The sequence below is a fragment of the Copadichromis virginalis genome, linkage group LG12 (assembly GCF_057382275.1).
Source record: "Copadichromis virginalis isolate Kocher_CV1m ecotype Utaka linkage group LG12, C_Virginalis_male_GT1.1, whole genome shotgun sequence".
Taxonomy (NCBI): domain Eukaryota; kingdom Metazoa; phylum Chordata; class Actinopteri; order Cichliformes; family Cichlidae; genus Copadichromis; species Copadichromis virginalis.
The window spans coordinates 40,626,739-40,653,470 of NC_140629.1; the positions used below are offsets into that span (position 1 = coordinate 40,626,739).

The following is a 26,732-nucleotide window of genomic DNA, read 5'->3' on the forward strand; positions in this document are numbered from 1 at the left end:
GTCTTCCTCTTTTCCACCTGCCCGACTGGCCCATCTTCATTGTCCTTCGTCCATCAGAGCAGAGGGCGCCGTGTGCTGCGATTAGCTAGGAGAGGACACGCCCAGCACACAGACGCAGCTTCCAGCACGCCTAGTCCCAGCGTGAGCTCACTTCCTGTTCTCGCTGATTTTGAAATAAAACACGGAGGTTGTGTCCGTCTTCTTTATACAGTCTGTGGGAGATGAGCAGGTGCTGCAGGAAACACTGAAACACACACACACTTAATGCTGCACGCTTTATTAAACTCCTCCTACAAAAACACGATAGAAAAAGACTCAGACTCAAACACTGAACGTCGTACAGAGACGAAACACACTGTGAGGAAGCAGCGCCTCCTGCAGGACGCCACGGGTTACTACAGCCTCCCCGCTCCGTACTAAAGCTGTGATCGCTCACCTGCTCAGGTGTGTTTGTCGCCTCAGAGCTGCTCAAAATGACTCTGCCTCCATTTTTGTCGTTTGTCCAGCTCGTTACAAAAACATTAACGAGTGACGTCGTTGTGTCCGAATCGTCACATCGAACAGGCTGAAAACAGCAAAGACCGCCTACAAAAGCACTGATTGGATAACGCAGCAGCTGATGCCTCAGGGAGGCGGGTGGCGGTCACTGGGTGGTGCAGCAGGATGGAGGTGGAGGCGCTCCCTCGCCTCCTCTAAAATCACTCTAAGTGTCAAACATCACAGCCAGTGTGCAACAAACATCACGTGACACAAAGACGAGCTCTGATTGGTCGCTCAGAGAGCAAAAAAATAAAAATAGAAGAGGCAGAGGCGCGGCTCCTCCTCCTCACCACTCCTTCTTCTTCTCGTCCATGGAGACGCCCCCGGGCCCGAGCGCCACCACCAGCAGCAGGCCGCCGATCACCGAGGTGGTCTGGAAGAAGTCGTACTTCAGGAAGTCGTGCATGGGCGTGTAGGATGGCACGCTCCAGAAGGCGTTGATGGTGAAGTTGATGCAGAGCAGCCACGCCACCAGCGTGAGCGCCGCCAGCTTCGTCTTAAAGCCCACCGCCACCAGGACCATGAGCGCCGTCCCCACCACGTTCTGCAGGAACTGAACACAACACGCCGTCAGCACAAGGACGACGGTCACGCCCATAATTATTCAGACCCCCAAAGTTACTTTTATTCAACCTGCAAGTTTTCGTCTCCCAAACGATGTGGAGACGAGGCACCAGAGGCATCGCCGCCGCAAACACGCTTCTCTGCTTTTGTTCTCATTGGAGCAAAACGTGCCCCGCCCACAATCATTCACTCGTCTCAGTAATAGAAAAACCTTTAATAGTTATTACAGCAGACGAACGCGTCCTATAATCGCACGTCTCCACGTTTGCTCATTTGTCTTTAGCAGTGAGCTTTCAGGTCGGAGGGTCCCCTCGCCCTGATCTCTAGCTCCGCCCACAGTCTCTGCTGGACTCTGTGGGTGGAGCTGCTCAATGTTAATGTTTGTGTCTGCTAACCGTTTACTTTGCTGTGCTTTGGGTCGTTGTAGTGCTGAGCTGTCTGCTGCTGCCTGATGATGAGGAGGAGGATCTTCATGCTGTTTTTCGTGGTGGCGTTTCCTGTGATGAGCTTCCCCCCGCCCCCCAGGGTGGCTGTAGCTCAGGTGGCAGAGCGGATCAGCCACTAACCAGAAGGTCGGTGGTTCGATCCCAGACTGTCCACCAAGCCGCTGCCCACTGAATCGGCTTGGACTGTTCGGACGGTGATTTTAGGACTGTGGATTTCCCAGAGACTGTGACAGTTTGTGAAGAGCGCGAGTCATTCTGGACACTTTTTGCTCAAATGTAAATAAAAGCGACGCCTCTGGTGCCTCGTCTTCTTCTCTTTTGGCAGACGCCCGTGTCATTTCCTGTCAAAAACAACTTGTTGGTTGAACAAAAGTAAGCTTCTGTCAAATCTTGCCAGGAGTTTGAATAATTACGTGGACACGTGTGGACACGTGTGGGTTTGACTCACGCTGAGCAGGCTGAGGTCAAAGTGCAGCAGCGTCATGAACATGAGGACGAGGAGGACGCGACCTCCCAGCTGCAGGAGGTGCTTCGGCGAGCTCTGATGTCCGAGGGAAGGAACTCCGGCGAACACGCTACGCGCCTCCCCCCTGCACTCTGCCAGGAGGAGGAGGAGGCCCCCGCCCAGCGCCAGGTTCCTGCAGAGGAGGACGAGGAGGATGAAGAACAGCAGATCATGTCTTTGTAGCTCCAACCTGCAGCGTCACGCAAACGTGCAGAACGAGCCGTTTCTGTCCACGACGTCGATAAAGTTATTTCAGAAAGGCGTGACGACTTACCTCATGAGGAACTTGAGGTCCCACAGGATGCTGTAAGCCACCATCTGCAGGTCACACAGAGTCACATGATCAGACTCACAGGTAACATTCTGGGACTCACCTGTATGAAAGTTCACCTGCACCGTGTTGGCAGGACGAAACACGACCTTAACTTTTTCAGTTTAACAGATCTGACCAATCACAGCACTGCATTTGGCATCGAGTGCATGCGCAGCTGCAAACTCGCACCAGTGCTGAACACGCCTGACCACAGCGAGCTGCTGCTCCGGCTCAGCCGGCGCTGCGACATCAGAAACACAGACTAAAGCTTCCGCTCTGGATCCTCAGAGACTGCGCATACCAGCTAGCTCCTGTGTTCACTGAGATATTCAACATCTCTTTATCTCAGTCGGTGATCCCCACATGCTTCAAAGAGTCCATCATTGTTCCTGTCCCGAAGAAACCCCACCCTGCTTCTCTCAATGACTATCGCCCTGTAGCCCTCACCTCAGTAGTGATGAAGTGCTTTGAACGCCTGGTCAGAGACTTCATCATTTCTTCACTACCAGACACACTGGACCCACTACAGTTCGCTTACCGTCCAAATCGTTCCACAGACGATGCCATCTCTCATCTCCTCCACACATCACTCACTCACTTGGACACTAGAAGGGGGAATTATGTTAAAATGCTCTTCATAGACTACAGCTCTGCATTTAACACCATAATTCCCTCCACACTCACCACCAAGCTGGAGCATCTGGGACTCAGCTCATCTATGTGTCAGTGGATCTCCAACTTCCTAACTGGCAGACCACAGGCAGTAAGGATGGGCGGACATGTCTCAGCCTCCACCACTCTCAGCACTGGAGCCCCCCAGGGGTGTGTTCTGAGCCCCCTGCTGTACTCTTTGTACACATATGACTGTGTGGCCACTACCAGCTCCACCACCATCATCAAGTTTGCTGACGACACCGTCGTGGTGGGCCTGATCTCTGATAACAACGAGACGGCCTACCTGAAGGAGATTAGGAATCTGGAGAACTGGTGCCAGAGGAACAACCTCCTTCTAAACGTCAGTAAGACAAAGGAGCTGATAGTGGACTTCAGCACTAAGCAGGAGAGGAACTACCAGACCCCCGTCATCAACGAGTGCCCAGTGGAGAGAGTGGACAGCTTCAAATACCTCGGAGTTCACATCACGCAGGACCTGTCATGGTCCTGTCACATCAACACCGTGGTGAAAAAGGCCCGACAGCGTCTCTACCACCTCAGACGCTTGAGAGACTTCCAACTGCCCTCCAAGGTGCTCAGGAACTTTTACTCGTGCACCATAGAGAGCATCCTGGCGGGAAACATCTTAACCTGGTTCGGGAACAGCACCATGCAGGACAGACGAGCTCTACAGAGGGTTGTGCGGTCAGCTGAGCGCACCATCCGCTCCGAGCTCCCTGACCTGCACTCAATCTACAGCAGGCGGTGCTGGACCAAGGCCAGGAAGATGGTGAAGGACCTCAGCCATCCCAACAACAGACTGTTCTCTCTGCTGAGGTCAGGAAAGCGATTCCGCTCCCTGAAGACCAACACAGAGAGACTGAGGAGGAGCTTCTTCCCGCAGGCGATACGGTCTCTCAATCACACCACCACACAGTACTGACCCACACATATGGTTCTTACACACACACTGGACTTTCTGGACTTTGGTTTTGCACAACACTGGTCACTATATTCTTCATTTCCGGTTAATACTTGTACAGCTGCTGTTATTGTGTATATATTTATTTATATTTATATTTCTTCATACATTCTTATATAGTTCTATATTGTGTATTTTGTTGTACAGTTATTTTATTTTCAACTTTAATTTATATATTTTATCTTATTCTTCCCAGTTAAATTTACCCTTCATTCTAATTTGTGTTGTACAGTTATTTCATTTTTAACCTTAATTTATATTTTATTCCTTCCTAGTTAAATTTACCCTTTTTAATTTTTCATATTTATTTCCTATCTTATTCATAGCCTTTTCCTTTTTTGTTTTCTTAAGGTCACGAGCAGTTGTCCAAGCATTTCACTACATATCGTACTGTGTATGACTGTGTACGTGACAAATAAAATTTGAATTTGAATTTGAATTTGGATCAAACCGGGAATCGTCCCGGCCGCTGCCTGCTCCCGCCACCTGGATCGTCCACGTTTCTTCCTTTTCTCCTTCGGAAACATCGTCACCTCTTCCTGTGCGCTCCACTTTACCCGGAAATCACAGCGCTTTCAACGTGTCTACAGTACACGCCCCCCCGCACACACACACGGTCAGCTGTGGCTCTTCTTTCAGAGACAAAGAACAAAACGTTTATGTTTCAAACAGGAAACGTTTACTCTGATTTATCATTTAAGACCACAGCAACTTCCTGTTTGGGAGTCTGAAGGCGTGACGGCGCAGTGAAAACCGACTGAAGCTCGCTGACCATCACGTCAAAAACCTGCAATACTAAACATGAAACACGTGTGTGTGTGTGTGTGTGTGTGTGTGTGTGTGTGTGTGTGTGTGTGTGTGTGTGTGTACCTGCAGAGCGATGATCCCAAACAGAGCGCCGCAGGCGTGCTGAACAAAGTTCCTGCTGAGGATCAACACGCAGCAGCCTGCAGACACACACGTGTTACATGTTTAATGTGGAACAACTGAGAGCTCTAAATCACCAATAATCAATCAATCAATCAGAGACTGGTGCAACAACCCAGGTGCTCGCAGAGATCATTACACACACATACGTATAAATGTACAGGCAGGGGACCTCTGTCCCTAACTGTCACCAGTGTGCGAGTCCTCGGAGCCCCGTCTGCATTCGGACCTGCTCGGATCACCACGGTTTTCATTAGATCCTAGTACCTGGTACCAGGTGCTTTAGCAGGTGCTCGGCCGGGGTTCCCAGCGATCTGAGCAGGTATTAAAGTGTGACATCATCAGACTGCATGGCACAGATTGGCTGGTCAGTAGCGTCAGTGTGACGAAGAGCTGCAGATCGAGCAGCAGGTACACCGTCGCCTCCACGTCCACCTTTGCTGTAGCGTTCGCCTTGCATACTAATTATGCTGCAGGACGCTCAGACACGTTGCTATGACGACAGCCACGCAGGTTAGGTAGTACCAGACAGTAATGAGAACCAGGTTAATGGAAAAGGGCCTCATATGTGTACAACGAGGTGTGAAACGCCCGTCCCCACAAGAAGGTGTCAGGGTTACAGTTAGGCTGGGCGTTCAGTGATGATGAGCATTTTGTCAATTAGATGAAAACGTGTGTGTGTGTGTGAGTGTTACCCAGCTGTCCCAGCAGGTTGATGAGGACGAAGAGGTTGGCGATGAAGAGGCCACAGCTCCAGGTGGAGTCGATATACTCGCTCTGCTCGCTCCACTGGAGCCACATCCTGATGCCGTCCTCGAGGAAGGTGCTGACCAGGCAGAGGCGGGCCACGTGGGGGAGGTAGTGTTTGGTCACCCGCAGGAACTAAAGCAGCGGGGTGATCAGCACACTGTTAGTCACTTTATTAATGTAGCACCGACTGCGTTTTTGTACATGCGGGGTTTAAAATACAAAGAGGCACCAAGAGCTGCAGTTCCTCTGACATCCAGCAGAGGCAGCAGTGAGTTGGTCCCCACAGACTCCCATGTTCAAACTTTGCAGCAGAAGTAAACATGTTTACAGCCGGACATCATGCTGCGAGGTCACTGTACTAACAGGCTGAAGCTAAAAATCAGCACAATGTTTCCTTAGATTAAAAACACATCAGCTGCTGATTCATGAGCCACAGCTTCAGGTAGACACGCCCACATATTTATTATTACTTTTAAAATACTTTAACTTGACTCTAACACGGTTGTTTAAATGTGGATTAACCAAGAAGATGATGATCATCGTGTGTGTTTCACGGCTGCGTGGAGGACGTGAGCTACCTGCTGCTGCAGCAACACTTTCTGTGTCGCTCCGTGGCGGAGGGTTACTTTCAGAACTTCCGGTCAGCTGCGCATTGATCGAACCAGACTCCGGTAACAGGTGTTTTCATTGAACCGTTCCCAGTTCGTCAGCAGTGATTCACGGCTGTGAGAAGAAACTATACCGCTCGGGCACGTCAGGACCCCGGCCTCGCCTCCGCGTGAGACCCAGCTGAACCACGAATTCGTTACTTTACTCTCAAACGTACATTTTTATAAAACATTTAAATGTTAATGTGTAAAGCAGCCCTGGAGCGATCAGAGCTCTCCTGAGGTCGAACATCATCTCAGAGGAAAGTCACCCATCATTATTTCCGTTTTCCTACAAGCTGCGAACGTTTCACCAGACTCGATTTAAAATCTGTCACGTTTCAACTTTCCTCGAGTCTCCACAGACACCGTTGGTTTGTAGAAAACACCTGAACACGATCATCCATCGTGTAAAGTCGTTCTTCATTTCGGCCAACAGAACAACTCAATAAAGATCGCATTTTTGGTGTTTTAGTGAGAATGAATCTGCACCACGGTCTTTCCTGTTCCAGCCTCCCGATGACGAAATCTGCTGCTTTGCTTCAAACTTCATGAAAGTTCATTTTAAAGCAACGAAGCTGTTCCGGGGAGCAGCTGGCCTCTGCTTTTCGAGCTGACTAAACTTGTTTTGCAGCAGAAATCACCGAGCTTTCAACAACCAGATGTTTGCGATAACCGGACCGAGTCCCAGCTCAGCGTGTCGCCGCTCCGGGTGCGCGAGCTTACCTGGTCCGCCACATCCTCCGCCTGGCTCATGAGGTCTCCGTGTCCCATCTCTGGCTCCGACAGTAAGGCACTTCAGTGCGGAAAAGCAGCTGCCAGCTCACGTCCCGGTCCGGTCCGCAGTGATGATGAAGATGCCCCGCTGCTGCCTCCTCCGACCCACAATCCTCCGCCCTGAGCAGGTAGGGCGCCCCCTGCGGCCGGGCTGGGTACAGCATGCCACGTGGACCGGTGTTCTGACAAAACGTCCTACCTAAGTAGTTTATGCACATTTGTGCTGTCAGCGCAAATGTAAGTAGGTATGACGGTTTGCCACTTAACTTTGCCCATCAGAGTATGTTTCTAGCTCTTATTAACAAAGGTAGGATGATTTGCCACTGAATTTCGTGTTGTGCGCATGCGTAGAAACAACGGGTAGGATGGATTCCCAGAACATCGGAACATGAAAGTCTAACCCAGCTCAGATGTGACCCGAACACGTCGGTGGTTCTTGTTCTTTCACGTGGGCTGTGGGGATGTAGAAACACAATGAACATGATGCACGGCTGAGCCACCAGGGGGCGCTGAATGACATAAACACTGATAACTCTGCAGGATGAATAACAGTGTGATCGTTTCATTCTCTCATAATGGTAATAATTTATTTAACGAAACAGAAGTGTTAATAACCGTTTTATGACATCACACACCACGAGAAACAAAGCCGGTTATGAAAACATGATTTATTAATGTTTGCATATTAACAACGATGAAACTGACCGCTGTCAGTCATTGTGCAGGTGTCAGGTGGAAACCTGCAGCTGTGAAACGTTTCTCTCACTGCAAACAGAACACACATGGACAGCAGTCCACCTGTGACCTGCAGCTCCTGCAGCAGCCACCAGTCAAACAAAAGAAAGGTGATCAGAGCTCCACCTGGATGCAGCAATGCATTGTGGGACATGGTGAGGCGGTCAGGGTGGAGCAGATCGGTCCTTGTCCCTCTGTCCTCGCCGCCTCCTCCTCTGAGCACGGTGTCTCTAAAACAACAAACAACAGGCAGCTGGGTTACCTGTGTGTGTGTCTTCCTGTCTAGCTATCTTTGCGAGGACCGAAATCTGCATTTACCATACTTGTGAGAACCAACAGTCACTTGTGAGGACACACAACCTGGTCCTCACAAATTTGAAGCATTTTTGAGGCTCCAAATGTGGTTTTAGTGTCAGGGTTACAGCTAGGCTAGGGTCAGGCATTCATTTTTAATATGGGGCTAGGGAAAGCATGTCAAGGAAGGTCCTCACTAAAATAGCTGAACGGGGTTGTGTGTGTGTGTGTGTGTGTGTGTGTGTTAGTATTAGAGTGAAACCTGCAGGTACAGGTGAGATGAGGTCACCTGTCAGGTTCCCTCCTCCTGTGTGGTCTTTAGCTCGACTGCAGCAGCTCTGAGCTTTCACTCTGGGCTGTACCTGCTGCACAGGTGCGTCTGTGCTGCTGCAGGGACATTAGCTCACCTGTGACTGTCCACATATTTATGCTGCGCACTCTTCGCTGACACACCTGTTACATACATGAAGTTAGTCATTAAATATAAAGCAGATATGTACCTGCAAGTGGAGGTAGTGTGTGCGTGTCCTGCAGTGTGCGTGTCGAGCTGCAGCTTCACTGTAGAAAAACTTTTTGCAGAGTCGACACATGAAGCCACAAACGGGAACCACAAAACTGCTTCCTGTGGGGACAGAGAGTAAAGCGTCACTTCCTGTTTGTCGCAGAGACACGAGACAAAATCCACAGACACACTGATCTACGCCTTCTGGATTTTCTCTCTACAGATCGTCCACCGGGGGGCGACAAAGCTCCATCAGCTGGTTTCGACCTCCGGGACGTACCGCACGCCGTGCTGGGGTCATACTCTGCTCGCCGCTTGTCCTCCTCTTCCTCAGCCACCTGAAACAGTTTAAAGTCGTCACTCCTGAATCGTGATTTCACTCGACGCCACAGGACGTCCTGATTTTACCTTTTCCTTTGTTGCTGCATCCTCTTCCTCGTCAGCTACATCCACTTCTTCCTCCACCACCGCCCCCTCCTCCTCTTCCTCCCCCTCCTCCTCGAAGCAGCCGACAGCATCCACAGTGATGAGCTCCTCCTCCTGAGCCTCCTCCAGGAGCACCTGGGAGGAAACAGGAAACATCAGCTGTCCCACAGAGGGGCGGGACATCCTGCTGAGCAGCGCCCCACAGAGTGGATCCCGCCGTTGACGGTCACGCGGACAGTCGTTGCTTCGGTTTGTTTCACTGAAGTTTTTAGTGAACACAGACTCAGGATACACGTCACCACCAGCGTCTGCGACAGCTGACCACCTGACAGCCACAGCCATTGGCTTCCTGCTGTCACCTGACTGCCGACGCCCTCACTCACCTGCTGTTTATGTTCCGATGACTTCATGTGCTCCACAAACTTCCTGGGCGTCCTGAAGTGACGTCCGCACACCGGACAGAAGGGCCGGCAAAGCTGCTTGCACATCTGGAACGAACGAACGAACACACACACACACACACACACACACACACACACACACACACACACACACACACACACACACACAGTCTTCTATTGACATTTTAATCTGCACAGTTGGCAAGTACACTGACAGTAAAGGGCTATTCTATTCTACTCTACTCTGATCTCTGTTGGGTAAGGAGGCGTGTCTGCGCTGATACGTCATCATCACGTCTCACTCTCACCTTGTGTCGTTTGGTCCGCCGATGAATGATGACATCACCGCTGAAGTGAGTCTGACAGGTGTCACACCAGCGCTGCGACTCACGGCGGCGCCCCCTGCTGGCAGAGTGACACACCTGAAGGTTTTCAAACTAAACAAATCAGAGCCCCTGATCTGTGTGTGTGTGTGTTCACCTGTCCTGCGGTGTGTGTGTGTTGAGGTGGATGCAGTGTGTGATCTCCTGCAGCTTCTTCACGTGTTCAGGTCCTGCCATGTGCTCCTGAAACAGCTGGAAATAAACAGAGCACACCTGTAGACACCTGTGCACGTCCACCTGTCACATGACCTGACATCCACAGCTGGTGCAGATGTGCAGACTGAGGTTGGTGACGTTGTGTCTGGTCAGCTGTTCGTCACAGAGCTCAAGTTATTACAGGTGTGTCTGGATGAAGCCACCTGATTGGTCAGGACTCACAGCGACGGCTGCAGAGCCAAGCTCACCTGTTCCAGGACGTGCAGCAGTGGCATCGCATTATTCATCATCAAAGCACTGAGGGAGGGGCACGAACCGCGCTCTGACCTCTGTGGTCCAGGTGTAACTGGCTGCTCTTCACTACTGTTTCCCCTTCTGTTTACCTCGCGTGTCTGAATTTACAGTTTTTCATTTTGCAAAATCATCATGCAGAGCTCGGGTGCATCCCTGCTCCTGTTTCCCACCTGCAGACAGTCTTTACGCTGCCGCCTGCCTTTGGTGGCTTTTTGGCAGAACTGTAACGTTCAGCAGTCGCCTCAGTGTTCTCTCACACAACAAAACTACACGCTAACCACACGCTAACCACATGCTGACTGTACTCCAAACACGCTAAACGTCGCTAATCTTTCACATCTCAAAACTCTCTTTTTATCTCGCTCTCTCTCTCTCGCCGTCGTACTCCAAAAACTCCTCCCTCTTCCTAAACGACCTAATGTCACATGTTGCTATATCATTTTTTAATTGGTCAACATGGTACATTTTTCCACCAATAGGAAAGGGTCGCAGGAGCGCGTTCCTTAGAAAACACCCGTTTTGTCTGCAGTTCGTGGCGGCTTTGAAGATGATGCTGCTGCGTCGGCCATGTTTGTCGGGTCATCCGTTGTTTTAAATCGGCTGCTAGTCGATCGATGAGCCTCGGAGCGTTCACAGCCGCTCGCTGCTGTCAGTGACTCTGACTTTAAAACAGGAAGCAGGTGCATGCGCTAACTGGGCAGAGGCAACAGCAAATGTTTCCAGATGTTAGCAAAGACTTGCTGTGGAGAAAGCTGTGGATGTCCTGAGTAGGGGTGGGTTTTTATAATCCATTCATTAAAATCCTGAATCGATTTTTTAACATAAATTTATTTTGCCCGAAACGCCAGAACCTCAGGTGAAACCTCACAAAATTTCAACAACCACCAAACAGCTAAAACAGTAAATGAGAGCAGGAACACGATTCTGCACGGAGACGTGAACACACAGCGCGGAGCCGCGGATCAGAGTCAGCGAGATGTGACTTTCTGACCGACGGCACGGACACGGTCGGGGCTGAATGCCGACAGCTCGCTGATGCTGATGTTTCAGCGGGTCGGCGCTTTGTGTTCACGCCCTTTTTGCGCCGATTCTAAAGCTGTTAGTTTATCTCTCTCCAAACAACACTGACCGAACCAGGATAAAATCTCACTTCATGCACAGCTCTCTCGCTCTCTGTTTCCTGCATTATTCGCTTGCTTGTTACGCACCAGTCTACTGTTGTTTACAGGCTGTCGGTCGCTGTTTTGTTTTTTCGTTTACATACTTCTGAAAAGAAAACCTCATTTCTGCCGTTCAATACTGAACAAATTTAAACTTTCTAAAATTATGCAAAATGTAAAACGCCGTGTCTCTAATAAAACCGCTGTAACTTCAGAGGTAATGTTCATATGTTGATTCATGGTTTTCTTTCATTTTTGATGTACTGCAGAACATTTTTATAAAATCCAGAACAGGAAAATCTCCTTCATGTTTTTCTGTGTTTTATCTTCAGCTACTTTGACACAAAGGCCTCACTGTGACGCTCACACCTGTGATAAAGTCTTGCGTGTGTCAGCTTCCTTTTTATTGATACAAAAATATGTAAATGTACTGATCTGAATTATAATATTTCTGACTGTCAAAATTTCCCAGATTCAAATCGAATTTAATCGAATCGATTCTAGAAATCAGTGACGACACCCAGCCCTAGTCCTGAGTGTGCTGAGGACACCTGACTCAGGTAAGACTGAACGAGGCAGAGGAAGAAGAAGAAGAGCCGAGGGTTTCTTACCAGGAGAGAGCGACACGTGAGGTCACAGACGTGACAGTGGAGTCCGCCCGTCTGTCTCTCGGCCGTCCTGTCCGTCTGTCCAAACTCTCGGCTCTCGCTGCTCTGCTGGATGGTGACCTTCAGTGACCCCACGCCCTGCAGCTATAAACACATCACGGTAGGTTACCTGACAGTCAGGTGTGTCTCCGTTACTCTGTGGTTCCGACTGCAGATGGAGCATCGCATGGTTCTTTACCTCGGCCACTCTGCTGTCCTCGCTGTCCTCTGCTGCCCCCTGCTGGCCGGGAGGAGGAACATCTGGTGACACAGAGAGGGAAGCTTTATCAATCCGCAGCACAGGACTGAAAATCAGCCTGAAGGATGCCACAGAGACACACCTGCCGCTGGAGCACATGACCCGGGGACTCTGCTGGGCGGAGCAGCGTCGTCCTCCATCCTGTGAAAAACATCAAAAACACACCGAGTGAGTCGAGTTCCTCAGATGTCAGACAGTGACGTCGTTTGTTCCTAGCAGACGACCTCCCAACCTTGCTCGCTTTGAATCCGATTCTTCTGATCCTCCCTCCAACCCCACGCCTCCAGGCTGGCTCGGCCCATCAGCACCCCTCTCTTCTTCTGTGGCGGTGGAGCTGCAGCGTGGCCAGCTCTCAGTACTTCCTGTTTCTGACGCCTGGACAAACACAAGGCATTAAACCAGCAGGAGCTGGGGCTGCAGCGGGGACGGGGAGGCAGAGTCTGTTTTGGGTACCTGCTGGGGTGGAGGCGGCCTCCTCTGAGCAGCACAGACAGGGAATCGAACCCTCGCCAATGCACTTCCTGCAGTGGGTATAAAACACCTGCAGGTGGAGACCAACATGTGAAGCAGCGTTTATCAGCAGCACCCACAATGCATTTCACCTTCTATAAGTTTATCACACATTCAAATCCACGACAGACGTCTGAACCGTCACGCCTGCTCTGAAAGACCTGACATGTGTGTCAGGTTCAAGTCAGAGAAACAACACCTGACACAGGTAACTCACCTGTCTGTCCTCTGTGGCTGTTTGACCATGATGAAGGCGTGCTGACCTCTGACCTCTCAGCAGCTGTACCTGCAAAGATGAAGTTTCTCCTCTGACGTCCGTCATATATGAATGTAAAGCAGTTTTCTTACAGATTCATAACGTGTCTGAATGATTTTAATATGAATTCTGGGAATCAGCCGATAAACAAACCAGCTTTAAATCAGCACATTAAACAGAAATCTGGCACTAAATCAAACCGCAGTTCCAGGACAAGCAGAGGGAGGAGACTTTTGTCATTTCCAAGTCTTTAACGTTACAGGCTTCACTTCTGTCACGGAGCTCATTACAAACCTCGAAGCGTAAAGCCGCGGAGAATCAGGTCTGCTATTTGGTGTGTAAGCCGAATTAAAACCGGGCTTTTAGAGACTCGTAATATGTCTTTATAAATTTCTTATCTGAAACTTTACTCAATCAGCAACGAAACAAACAATAAATTAGTACATTTTCAACAGAGACATCCCACTACTAGCTATTAGGCTAACAAGCTAAACTAACGTCTCCAAACAAACACAGTCTGACTTTAAACTTTTTCCTCTATCGTCCTGTTTAAAGACACGAACTAGTTTAATAATCAGAGTTTACACGTTTAAATTGAACTCCAGGTTACTTTAGCTCACCTTAATGTTCAGCAGATGCTAAAGCTAGCTCAGTTACAAGTAAACACATACTGACGATGATACTTGTGTCTTCTGTCGCCCCCTGCCGGCGCGGAGGAAGACATGCGGCCAGCTGAGGAACTACAGGGTTCAGATCCTGGGCCATCTGATCTCAGGAATTCGCATGATAAGGTGGGGCCAGGTTTCACAATGAGCTTACCTGAAACTCTGGCTGATTGGGGCCCACACCCAGTTTCCCACCTTGGCTCAGGCGATTAGAGGATCATCAGGGGGTCCTTTTGTCCCTCTGTGGGGGGTCACTCCCACTAGGTTTATATCTGGGACTCTCCACCATTTGACCTTAGAACTGAAGAAGCTTCTCGGATGAGAGGTGAAACGTCTTCAAGCAACTTAAAGAAGTCCAGACGCTTTTCTTTGCAGCTCCTTTGACTACGATGACCTGGATGACTGAGAACCTTCACAGACATACAGGGTTCAGAGGTACACGGAATCATCTGTGCACGTTTATATTTGTGCTGTTTTCTGCTACAGTCGGCTTTTCAGAATTCTTTTTTCTGTGTTTCTGTTTCTTCCCAGTCACCAAAAACATTTCAGAAATAACAGATGGGCTGCAGATTTATCCAATAAATTCAGTTAACAGCAAGAAACAGTAAGTAAACTGCATAAAGAGCAAAAATGCAGTTTGTGTTTTTAGTTATTGTTTAATTTTTAATTTATTGTAAATATTGTGCATAATAAAAATAAATTTAATTAATAAAAAGTGAAATGTTTTTTTTTATAGCTTTTGTGTATTTTACAACAGTTTTGGATTACATTGGTGATCAATGTGCATCACCCCTAAAATAAAACAAAATAGAATCTGTGCCTAGGCTGCGTATATTTGCATGTAGCAGTGAGTAAAACAATAAATGAAGTAGAGTGTTGTTTCTTCAGCTGTGTTTCGTGGCCTCTGATTGGCTGGTCTGGAAGTCTGGTAGTTATTTGCAGCTTGTGGTAAATCTGCTGGAATTTCCTGGAGAAGAGCCGCAGTGTGTCGCAGACAGGAAGCACTTCCTGAGATGATCTCTCAGAGATTTATGGCGGAATAAAAGCGTCTGAGTGTGAACGGTAATGTTTCTGACAGAGAGCAGCAGTCGTTATATTTCATCTTTCTGCTGTGTCACGTTGGGCTCAGCTGCTGTAACGTCTCACAGTAATCATCCCAGCGCTGACGGATGTACAGCTGAGGTTCTGATCCTGGACAAATGCAAGACTCCTGGAGGTGATGATGCCAATAAGCAAAGCAGCTGATGTCTTTATAGCAGCACACACACACACACACACACAGTTGTTTTCATATCTTAGTGGGGACATCTAACTGACATAATGCCTTCCCTAGCTGCTTACTCTAACCATAACCTAACTGTAACCCTGACACTAAAACCACGTTTCAAAAACAAAGTGCTGAGCTTTTTAAACGTGTTGTGTTGGGCTCGGGCTGCAGGACCTCCTGAAACAGGCCGGACTGAACCAGATTTAGATTCTTGGAAGTCGGAGTTCCTCTGAGACAGCAGCTGGAATGAAATCCTCTCCATGCATCTGTCTGACATTCACAGGAAACTGAAGCAACATGTGGTGAAACGATCAGCCAGAAGCAAAGCCAGGCCGTGCTCCAGCTGCTCTGAAGCCTCCACGTTCCATTCAGGCTCCTCAGCACCGTTAGCCTTCAGGACTGAAACATGAAGCACCAAAGCCTGCAGTTCCTCTAGCATCCAGCAGAGGCAGTAGTGAGTCAATCCACACCAGTGACTGTAGAAAACATGGGCTGTATCCCAATTCAGGGTCTGCAGCCTTAAAGGCCGCATTTTAAGGCCGATTACGGCATTAATTAGTTAGATGCCTTCTAACTAATAGCCTGCTAGCTAGCTTGGTTAGAAGCTAGCTAGCAGGAGTTGATAACTCCCTCTCTTGCCCAAATAAATTCATTTGAGGTTGCAAGAACCCAAAATGGTACTAGCCCAAACTGAAATGCCCCTTTTTAGAGTTAACTGGGCAAGCACTGCCCGCCCTGCTTGCCCAGACATGCACTGGAAGGAGGAAAAACTGTCTATAACCTCAGTGCTATGAGTGAAAATGTGAAGGTCTGTTAGAGGCCAGAGGTCAGTTTGTAAACCTTTATTCATAATTTTAAAAAAAGTTTCACACAACAGATCTGACAGGAGATGCAGGCTCGAACGCCCAGCACGCCAAGTGTCCATGTCACTGCCCCGTGTGATGTCAGAGTAATGTTCGCATATACAGAGAAGAAGAAAATCAGAGACGCCTGTACAGAGGAGGTGACATCATGAAGCTCAGTAGATGTCCTGGTCATAGTCTGCGATGTCCATCGGCTGCTTCCTATCACTGTTAGCCAGGTAGGACGACAGCTCCTCTGACAGAGCCGCAGACAGGTGGAGACAGAGACACGTCAGTGAGACAAACCCGAGTCTTTTAGTTTCCGTTTCTCCCATTTCAAACGCCTGTCTCACCTGCTCCCAGCACTCCCAGTACAGCCGAGGCCGAGGCCGTCCCCAGGTTGTTACGAGCTGTGCAGCGATAGGTCCCAGAGTCCCCCGTCTCCGCCCCCTCAATCTGCAGCCAGCTGGAGAGCTCGAACTTCAGAGGACCGCCTCGAGACTGCGAGAGAGACAATCAGACAGGTACTGAAATCTGTCCCAGAGGGGCGGGGCTGCAGGCTCAGGCGCACGTGTACCTGGACGGAGATGTGCGGGTCGTCTCCGGGCAGGACGACGTCTCGTCCCTCCTTCGTCCACTCGACCAACGCCATCGGAAACGCAAACACTTCACAGAGAAAGATGAGACTGCTGCCCGTCCCGTTCACCTGACTGTGAGGAGGCACCTTAATGACCGGCACTGCCACAGGTGAGAGAGAGGTTAGGCTGGGCGGAGCAGAAATCTCAGACTGTGTGTGTCAGTCATTACATGTGAGGAGCGATCAGCTGACTGATGACCTCAGAGAGCTCACATACAGAGATGAGATGACCTCTGACCTGCAGTTTTACTCTGTGCTGATTTCAGGTGTGTGTGCTCGTGTTTTTGGGCCCTCTGGGGTCCCGTAGGCGCTCAGTGTGAGGCGACCGTTTCCTGGATGAAACGTGAGTTCGCCCCTTTGCTCGATATCTGACGTCTGCTCTTCGTTTCCATTTTTAACTGAAGCCGTGCACGCCTGACCTCTGAACTCTAATGCAGATAAAATGGCGCTCAGCTTGTGGAGCTCAACACATCAAAACAGCTAAACCAGCTCGGCCTGGGCTCCTCCTCTTTACTCCGAGGGCTAAACCACAGAGACGGGGTGAACTGAGGAACTCATCATCATCATCAATAGAGCAAGCGCAATCGTATAAATATTTCAGGACCATGATCAATGAAAACTGAACTGCGATGAGAATTGCAAATCAGTCTGCAGAAAGGGTCACAGCGCATTTACTGCCTCAGAAAACCTGCTCATTTCCACACTGACCGAACTATTTGAACTTTGTTGCGTGGTTCGGTCACACCTCTGTCACAGAGCAAACTCACTGGTGGTCTGACAGGTGAGTCACAGCCCTGTTTACCTGCCTGTACTCTAAACAGGTACAGACGATGCTTTATCACTTCTTAATAATGGCTCCATCCTCTACGGGGTCAATTTCAGCTTCTTGCCTCAGAATATGTGTGTGTCCGGTTTAAATATGTGTGCTGTTTTGTGAAAGGAAGCCAAACGATGTCATTCCCCTATAAAGCAAATTTACCTGCAGGTAAAAGTAAAGGAATCATCACCATTATCATCACATGTGAGCTCTCCCAACATATGTACCTTTAAAAATATGAATGAATGAGGTGAGCAGTGGAACAGCAGGTGGTTACCTGCCCTGCGGCTCCCACCTGTCCTGCCTCAGGTGTTCCTACCTGTCCTGCAGGGGCCCCTCCCCGCGGTGTGGAGCTCGGGTGTGGAATAGACGGCCTCCCTCAGCTGACACATGTTCATGTATGTTCTCCCGTCAGAGCCGCACACCGGCTCCTGCTCCTCACACACGCACTCCTCCTCTTCATCCTCTCCTCCTCCTCCTCCCGCCTCACACCGCAGTCCGCTCCCACACAGCCCGTAGAACACGCTCCGGTTCCCGGGGTCGCAGGGCTGGCCCTCTAGGTTCCCGCACTCCAGGCAGCAGCCGCAGGAGTCCGGCACCAGCCCGGCCCGGCAGCCGCCGGGCAGCGAGCACCGGTCCGGCTGGCACGGCCCGCAGAGCCCCGGCGGCGCTCTGCACGGGCGGAGGCTCAGCCAGAGACAGAGCAGCACCAGAGTCCGCATCTTCATCCGCCGGTACCGGCGGGACTCTGACCGGGAACAGAGACACAACAGAGCCCGGGCTCACACCGGCATCCCCCGCGTCAGACACCGACAGCCTCCGGTCAGAGTCTCGGTAGAGTCTCTGGTTCAGTCCCGGTAGTGTCGTTCAGCGTCCCGGGCTGCTGACGGGCTTTCTGTCTGTGGCAGGTTTGAACAGCTGAGCTGCTCGCGCTGCTTCACTGCACACACGCGCCAGACGCCGCTGTCACGTGTGTCACAATGGACGCAAACAACAGACAGGTTCCGGTTTGACCTTTCAAAGTAAAACATCGTTACAGAGAGAACAGCAGCTCAGACTCTTCATATTCAAATCAAATCAAATCAAATCACTTTTATTGTCACATCACATGTGCAGGTACATTGGTACAGCACATGTGAGTGAAATTCTTGTGTGCGAGCTTCACAAGCAACAGAGTTGTGCAAAATACAATAATGTAAACAAGCAAAATACAAGAATGGCTACATCTGAAACTAATAAATATATGTACAATATATAATAGTGTATGCATTTCTGGATGTGTATACTAAATATTTTTCTACGTGTGTGTGTGTGTGTGTGTGTGTGTGTGTGTGTGTGTGTGTGTGTATACATATTTTACAAATTAAATAGAGTAAACAATAAATAAAATATATAAAATAAAATATACAGAGTTGAATATGTGCAAAACAGTGGCATTACTGTACAGTATGGAGTGCATAATGTTGAAGTTCCAGTAGTGAAGCTGAGGTGTCTATGACGTGTTCAGCAGTCTGATGGCCTGATGGAAAAAGCTGTCTCTCAGTCTGCTGGTTCGGGACCGGATGCTGCAGAACCTCCTTCCTGATGGAAGCAGTCTGAACAGTTTATGGCTGGGGTGACTGGATTCAGGCCACTAAATTTGGGATTTGGCACCAAGAAAAATCTATTTAAACTAAAATCCAGCACTCTGAGCTCAGAGCAGGGATCTGAGGCTCCACCCACTCATGCCCACTCATCACCACCCTGCAGTTCCTCTGACGTCCAGCAGAGGCAGCAGTGAGTGAGTTCCATGTTAAAACTTTAAAGCAGAAATAAACATGTTTACAGCCGGATACACAAACTGTTGGGTCTCTAAGATCATTTTAAAGCTTCCATTATTAGGGGGCGTGGCCTCTTTGACTGACAGGTGGATGGTGACACAGGTGGCTGTAGCTGCTTGCTTCACCTAAGCTGGACCTCTGGACTGTGTTTATGCTTCTGGAGCATCTTTACTGACATCATGTGACCAATAACATGGCTGCCATGAGGACACTGTTTGAGGAGGCTATACCAGAGTTTTTTGTTTTTGTTTTTTTTTTAACTTTTTATTTTCATTTTTTAAATTGAAAATGAACAACAAACAAACAGAAACAAACAATAAAAGACGTTTACAGTTATGGGACAAAGTATCATCAACTAGCCAAAGCTTGACTGGTCATTATGACCAAAAAAAAAAAAAAAAAAATTCTCAGGAACACACTCTAGTATCTTTATCTTTCTAACATTGCCTCAACCATCTGAGGACCGAACACAGAAAATACGGGCGTATTAATAATAATAATAAAAAATAATAATTATAATAGTAACAGTATTGGTAATTACAAAAAAAAAAAAAAAAGAAAAACATAACGTGTGAACCCCTCCCACCATCCCCCCACCCCTTTACCCCTGTATGGCTCTCAACTTCATCACATTCGTGTATACAAACAGCCCATATTTACACCCGTCTATACACAAGAATCAGCACAACATTCAAGAACTCTGATCAGAAGGGCCTAACCGAGGATCAATTCAGGGTAAACCCAGAGGAATTTACATCATCTCTATATTCTGTCAAGTCCAAAGACGGTAATACTGAAAGAAATGGTCCCCAAATTTTTTTAAAGGTTCCGTATTTCCCTTTTACACTATGCGATATCTTCTCAGGTGTACAGTAGGATGCTAACTCATTAATCCAATATCTCAGTGTTGGAGAATTTTCAGATTTCCAATGTGTCAGAATACATTTTTTAACTGCAGTACTTGCAAGTAAAATAAAATATTTCTTGTGGTAATCCACGTTTATAGAATCTATGTCACCTAAAATCCATAGTTTTGGGTCCATTTCGACTTGGATCCCAATTACCCTTGAAATTATTTCAGTGATCCGTCTCCAGAACTCCTCTATTACTGGGCAATTCCACATCATATGAAGGAGATCACCATCTATCACCTTACATCTCAAACATTTGGGAGAGTAATTAATATCAATTTTATGTAATCTGTAAGGTGTATAATATGTCCTGTGGAATATATTAAATTGCATTTGTCTATGATTTGTGGAAATTAACATGGTCTGTGCCTGTTCCATTAGATGGTACCATTCTACCTCTTCATAAACATAGCCCAGATCTGCCTCCCATTTTCTTTTCAGAGCCGTTTTGTTGTAGTCAGGTAATTTTTCATTAATAATAGTGTATATTGAAGATGCTATTCCTTTTATTGACTTCCATGGTTTGGTGCAAAGATGCGTTTCAAAAGGACTTTCTTTAGGAATTATACCAGAGTTTTAATCAGTCTGTGTGATGCTCCTGTACAGAAAGGGTCACCTTTGGATTCACCTGAGATTTTGAGCTTCACAAACCTGAGGTTTCTGTACAAGATAAGATAGAAGATAGAACTTTATTAATCCCTCGGGTGGGTTCCTCTGGGAAATTCGGTACAAGTAAAAAGCTGCCTTTGGTCTGATCACGTGGAAAAAATTTGAATGCATGTGTAACTGAAAAATCTCCAAAATGAAATGACAACAAAATGAAAACTTCATACCTGACCTGCACTTCCTCAGAGCAGGTAAGGTTCAGTCTGCAAGAATGAACACGTTCCAACTTTTATTCTGAAAGTCCAGTACTCTGACTTCCTGTCTCGGTGTCTGACCTGACAGTCTCTGAGCAGCTGAGCAGCCTGCCGGCTTCCCCCACAAACAGCAAAAACGAAGGCAGCTGTTAAACTCATCCTGAGGCTGAAGCTGGGCTTTACAGAGTGGAGGCTCCCAGGGTCCTCCAGGAGGTTCAGGAGAACCCCGGGACCTGCTGGGGCCTCAGAGGTCGCAGTGGGGGTGAATGTGATTCAGGTGTCATTCAGCAGCAGTTCCTGAGTAAACGTGTTGGTTTGTCTCCTCAGCAGCACCAAAGCGACTCAGGAAATAAAGCAGCGGCGGTGGTGCAGGTTTTGGGCGTGGCGCCCTGCTGGCAGACAGGAATAGAACCGTAATGGAGGGTTTAAAATGACGTGTCTGCAGGCTTTTTTTACACTCTCGTGCTCTCGCACTGTGCCTGTGTCCCAATTCAGGGTCTGCACGCTTGAAGTACGCGCACTACGCGTACTACGTACGGTGCGTACTATAAGTACGAGAAGTACGGAAGTGAGAGGCTTGTGAAATGGGACGGTCTAGCCTTCGCCCCGCTGTTCAGGTTGCCTAGCAACCATGATACTAACCGAGAGACACGTTACATACAGCTTTGTGGGCGACCGTGGCTCAGGGGGTTGGGAAGCGTATCTGTAACCGGAAGGTTGCCGGTTCGATCCCCGGGCTCTCTTTCCTGGTCGTTGTGTCCTTGGGCAAGACACTTTACCCTACCGTCTACTGGTGTTGGCCAGAGGGGCCGATGGCGCGATATGGCAGCCTCGCTTCTGTCAGTCTGCCCCAGGGCAGCTGTGGCTACAACCGTAGCTGCCTCCACCAGTGTGTGAATGTGAGAGTGACTGAATAGTGGTATTGTAAAGCGCTTTGGGTGCCTTGAAAAGCCCTATACCCCACTCCTGGTATAATTTGGAGCCTCATGACTGGTAAACTGAAATGTATCTATGGAAAAGCCCTATATAAATCCAATCCATTATTATTATTATTGTGTGACAGAAATGAAGGAGAAAAATGTTTTGTTGGTCATTCATTTTTGTCATGACATCACTTTGATTAGTTGAGTATCTGAGGCTGAGACCACAGGACTGTAAACATGATTGTTGGGCTTCATGTCTGTGCTGAACAGTCATTTAAGATTAGCTAGTAAATGACAATTAGCTAATGTTGCTCATGAGACTAAAGTCATCTCACTGTGGTAATGTAAATATAATATGGCCAATATTATAGTATTGTCAGATTATTATGAGATATATATATATATATATATATATATATGCATATATATATATATATATGCATATATATATGCATATATATATATATATATATATATATATATATATATATATATATATATATATATATATATATATATATATATATATATATATAGTCAAGCGTGCAGACTCTGAATTGGGACAGAGCCAGAGTGTGTGTGAGTGTGTGAGCCTGGTCTTTACCTGAGCAGGTGTGCGTGTTTCACCTGCGGGACGTGATCAGTCCTGAAAACCAGCATGGAGGAGTTTTTACTTCTCTTCATGCAGCAGCTGCTAAAGCAAGTTTTTTAGCTCCTCCCTCATTCAGAGCAACGTTATTCTGATTGGCTGCCCATCCTGAACAGGAACTTTGAATCCCCCTTCTATGCAGTGCACAGTGATCTGACGACCTCATCATTACTAACGTTTTTAACATGAACGCCCGCCACAGAAACAGGAAGTACGCGCTGGCTTCAGATGCACATCAGTAAAAACACCGCTCATGAATGGGAGACGTATTTGGATCGCCCCCTGGTGGCTGCTACACCATTCATCATGTTCCATCGTGTAAAGGCCACGCCCCTTCATATGAACAGAAAAGGCGGTTTGCGAGATTCAGAGAAGGAACCTTTGACGTCAGCACGTTTAAGATTTTTTATTTTGATTGTTACATTTTTATTAAAACTGAAAACCGTCCCGAGCCGTCATCATCATCATCATCATCATCATCAATGACACAGTGCTGACTTGGCACAGCAGGACTGGACCAGACCGGTCAGAGGTCACGAGCCCATCTCCCCCCCTTCCTCCCCCAGGGGGGAGCAGAGGTGTGAGATGAACACACAGTGGTAGTTCCACAGCAGCAGCAGCACCATCAGCAGCAGGCCGCAGAGCAGCAGGGCCACCAGCAGGGGGAGACGGCGCGATGCTGACGGAGGGCAGGAGTCGCCGCAGCTGACGGGGAGAGGGAGAGGAGGGGAGGAGCAGCGATGGAGCCACAAACAGAGACGTTTGAGTCCCGATGGGTCAGACTGAGATGAGCTGACAGGTGACGGCATGGTCCTGGAGAGGTCAGAGGTCAGGTGGAGCTCAGCTGAGAATCAGAAACAGAAACATTGGTAAAAACCAGAAGCTCCGTAACGCTCCAACCTGAGGGGGGGGGGGGGCCACTAAAGGTCACATAGTAGATCTGAGGGGAGGGGGGGGGGGGGGACAGGAAGCAGGTTACTCTGATCACATTTTAAAAAGTAAAAGCGTGCAGAGAGCATCAGGCCCGGGCTCAGGTGTGCCCCTGACGCTCTGACCTCTCCGACTCGCTATCATGGCCGACAGTTTGACTCAAACACGAGCTCTTTAAATGTCAGCACACGTCTCAGCAGAGGAAGGCTCGGAGCTGCTGAGGTGTGACGAGCCCAGCGATACCTGCAGATGTTTCCAGATGTTTGTGAACGAAATTAAAGCGAACTGAGTGACACTGAACGTCTCACCGGCTGCTCGGAGAAACCAGCAGCCTCAGCAGGAAGTGTGTGGACTGGGTCGCATCATGCACGGTCTCGCTCTGACCGTGTTCAGTGAGGTTTGGATTCGAGTTTACGTTCCCGTTGAAGAAGAGCCTGAAGTGACGGGAAACCAGGAAGGAGCCTTCAGGAACTCCACAAGAAGAACATCAAAATCCCTCAAAGAGGAAAATCTGGAAGCTCCACGGAGCATCGAGGGGGAGGAGGAATTCAGCCTCCTCGTCTTCCTCACTCCTCCGCTTCATTACAGGCTCCAGAAATAACACAGGGTTACCATGGCAACAGCCAAAGGGCTTCAGGGTTACTGTGACGACCACCGAGAGGAGAAGCACGGGAAATACACAGACCCTCCACCCCACGCTGCGTCTGTCGCTTTTACTCCACATTCATTAAAACAGAACGCTCTGAAGCCCCGTCTGAGGCCCAAGGCCTGGTCCCTAACCAGTCCCTGTCTGAGGCCCGGTCTGGTCCCTAACCAGTCCCTGTCTGAGGCCCGGTCTGGTCTGAGTTTTCATGCACGGAGCTGCTGGTTTTTCCTGCACATACGAGGTTTCCAGCTGACTGAGCAGGCAGAGAAAGGCTCTGTAAACAGCTGAGGGTGAGCGTTCAGCTCAGAAACACTCACCTGTCTGCTCCTTTCCTTCTGCGTCTGCGGCGAAGCCCAAACACCTGCAGCCTCTTCCTCTGTGTAACTGTGTAACATGGCCGGCTCAGCCAATCACAGCGGCCGGTCGGAGGTGGTCAGCTGAGTTTCAGTGCACTGACCGGCGGCATCACGCCGTGACCTTCAGACTGAGAGTCAACAATAAGACCGCGCACCGAAAACGGCTGCAGAGCCTCGAGCTGCAGCCACACACAGAAACTGCCCCAGGAAATACCCCCCAACGCCCCCCCCACGATGAAGAACACAGCTGCTGCCTTTCACTGCCCTCCAATCCCCTGTATCCTTCTTCATTACGACACAAACGTTGACCTGCAAGACTACAGTACCCACAATCCTCTGTGGCTCCAGCCTGTTGGTGCTTTGAGCTTTACTCTGTCCTGCACTTCCAGTGAAAGCTGTGCAGTGATGCAGAGCGGCATCAACGTCTCTGAGCAGGCTCAATAACCACTCACCTGTACGCCCCCCCAGCCCCACCCCCCAACCCGCTGACCCCCCCTAAATACTTCTGAAACTATGCCAGTAAATAACAGATGACCCAAATACCAACAAACCCTCTCCTCAGCAGCCAATCACAGCAAAACTTAACAGTACCGCCTCAAAACCAGCCCCATATCAAACCACAAAGCCCCTCCTAACACTCCCACTATAACCTGTCACGCTCCCCACCAATCACTCCCAACCCCTGCAATACAACCAAACTTTGAGCTTTGATTGAAGGGTTTACCTGTTGTTGCACGTGAACACTCAGACGTGTTTACACGAAGGTAAGACTCGGTGAGGACCGCACGCTGCAGCCAAAACTGCTCCGCTGGCCTGAGATCAGCTGACGAGCTTTGAGAAAATCTCACATCCTGGGTTGTTTTGGCTCGGCCCCCAGAGAGCACGTCCGCTCACGTCCTCGGGAAACACCAGAGCGGCTCCCCTGTGCCCACGCCATAACGCTGCCTCCGCTGTGTTAGACGGATGCTCTGCTTTCCGCTCTTTTCTCGCCATCGTTAAACGTCCACCCAGCTTCACCTGTCAAACGTGTTTTCACACGTGTGCACTTTCGTTAGATGTGACAACGTTCGACCTTCCTGGGCGCACCCGGAGTTCGCAGCTTGCTGTTTCCATCCGTGACGGCGTGTCCTGGCTGTCGACCTTCGGTGCTCCTGACTCGGCTCGATGTGGTGAATCATTCTGTCATCGTCTTTCATGACTTTATGTGTTTGTTCGTTTTAACAGTGAGCAGCTGGTTTGGACACTCCCAGTTTCTGCTTTCTGATTGGTTTATTCTGGTGGTTCAGCCTAATGAGGGCCTGCCTCTTGTCTCCAGGGGTCCGTTCTTCGTACCTCGCTAAGTAAGTTAGCTGGATTTGATTGTTGACGATTTCGCGTGATCTTGGATCGTTCGGTTCCCCGAAGCTCATCCGGGACTTGCTGTCATAGCAACAGATCCGTAAGCGTAAACCTGCTCGGGAGCAGGTTTACTTTATGTAAACAGGATTAGATCGCGGCCACGCAGGTATGTCCGCTTCATGTATACGAAAGCAACAGCGATATTTTACCACTGTTTTACCATAAATAAATATTATCAATGTAACTAAAGATAATGCAGTATTTGATCCTTGTATTGATGTCACACAGATACATACAGGTCATTTCGTAAAAAAGGGAAATGTACTATTAACATTCTATTACATGTATGTGATTATTACAGATGTAATTCATATTTTAGAGTAGTAATAGTAAATTACTTCGTGTAAAGCCCCACATCACCGGCCTGAATGACTACAGACCGGTGGCACTCACCCCAGTGGTAATGAAATGCTTTGAGAAGCTGGTCCGCAGACACATCACAGCAGCCCTGCCCCGCAGCCTGGATCCACACCAGTTTGCCTACAGAGCAAACCGATCCACGGAAGACGCTGTAGCCACAGCACTCCTGCTGCATTAACTCACCTGGAAGAGCATGGTAGCTATGTGCGGATGCTCTTCGTGGATTACTGCTCAGCTTTTAACACCATCCTTCCACACAAACTGGTGGCCAAGCTACAAGACCTGGGGCTTCCATACAGCACCTGCATGTGGATCAATAGCTTCCTCTCGGGCCGTAGACAGAGAGTCAGAGTTGGCCATCACACATCCTCAGCCCTGAGTCTCAGCACTGGCTCACCCCAGGGCTGTGTGCTCAGTCCACTGCTCTATTCTCTCTACACACACGACTGCACTCCTCGCCACCACAGCAACATCTTTGTGAAATTTGCAGATGACACCACAGTGGTGGGGCTCATTTCCAAGG

General features: G+C 48.9%; 3 protein-coding genes and 2 long non-coding RNA genes across 5 annotated transcripts; 1 reads left to right on the forward strand and 4 right to left on the reverse strand.

Moving 5' to 3' along the window:
* Positions 1–261: 261 nt before the first annotated feature.
* surf4l (surfeit 4, like) lies at positions 262–7,268 on the reverse strand. The gene is made up of 6 exons (XM_085476578.1): positions 7,055–7,268; positions 5,627–5,813; positions 4,875–4,951; positions 2,330–2,373; positions 1,999–2,188; positions 262–1,093 (listed from the first exon to the last, which is right to left on the reverse strand). Exons 1-6 carry the CDS (start codon positions 7,100–7,102, stop codon positions 827–829), a joined length of 813 nt encoding a protein of 270 aa, XP_085332704.1. The 5' UTR covers positions 7,103–7,268; the 3' UTR covers positions 262–826.
* Positions 7,169–10,675, forward strand: LOC146697821 (uncharacterized). The gene is made up of 2 exons (XR_014923432.1): positions 7,169–7,233; positions 8,860–10,675. It is a non-coding gene; the product is annotated as an uncharacterized LOC146697821 (long non-coding RNA).
* Positions 7,755–13,899, reverse strand: ciz1b (cdkn1a interacting zinc finger protein 1b). Its single transcript, XM_085476577.1, has 14 exons — positions 13,749–13,899; positions 13,090–13,158; positions 12,816–12,903; positions 12,595–12,737; positions 12,445–12,503; positions 12,303–12,364; positions 12,068–12,208; positions 9,944–10,038; positions 9,772–9,865; positions 9,446–9,550; positions 9,045–9,197; positions 8,917–8,974; positions 8,635–8,756; positions 7,755–8,070 (listed from the first exon to the last, which is right to left on the reverse strand). The coding sequence occupies exons 2-14, from the start codon at positions 13,116–13,118 to the stop codon at positions 8,005–8,007; spliced, it is 1,215 nt and encodes a 404-aa protein (XP_085332703.1). The 5' UTR covers positions 13,119–13,158; positions 13,749–13,899; the 3' UTR covers positions 7,755–8,004.
* A 1,988-nt stretch (positions 13,900–15,887) lies between these two features.
* On the reverse strand, positions 15,888–19,690 carry kazald3 (Kazal-type serine peptidase inhibitor domain 3). Its single transcript, XM_085476579.1, has 4 exons — positions 17,676–19,690; positions 16,480–16,640; positions 16,256–16,403; positions 15,888–16,158 (listed from the first exon to the last, which is right to left on the reverse strand). The coding sequence occupies exons 1-4, from the start codon at positions 18,082–18,084 to the stop codon at positions 16,079–16,081; spliced, it is 798 nt and encodes a 265-aa protein (XP_085332705.1). The 5' UTR covers positions 18,085–19,690; the 3' UTR covers positions 15,888–16,078.
* Positions 19,691–22,909: 3,219 nt separating this feature from the next.
* LOC146697824 (uncharacterized) lies at positions 22,910–24,892 on the reverse strand. The gene is made up of 2 exons (XR_014923147.1): positions 24,413–24,892; positions 22,910–23,363 (listed from the first exon to the last, which is right to left on the reverse strand). It is a non-coding gene; the product is annotated as an uncharacterized LOC146697824 (long non-coding RNA).
* Between the last annotated feature and the right edge of the window lie 1,840 nt (positions 24,893–26,732).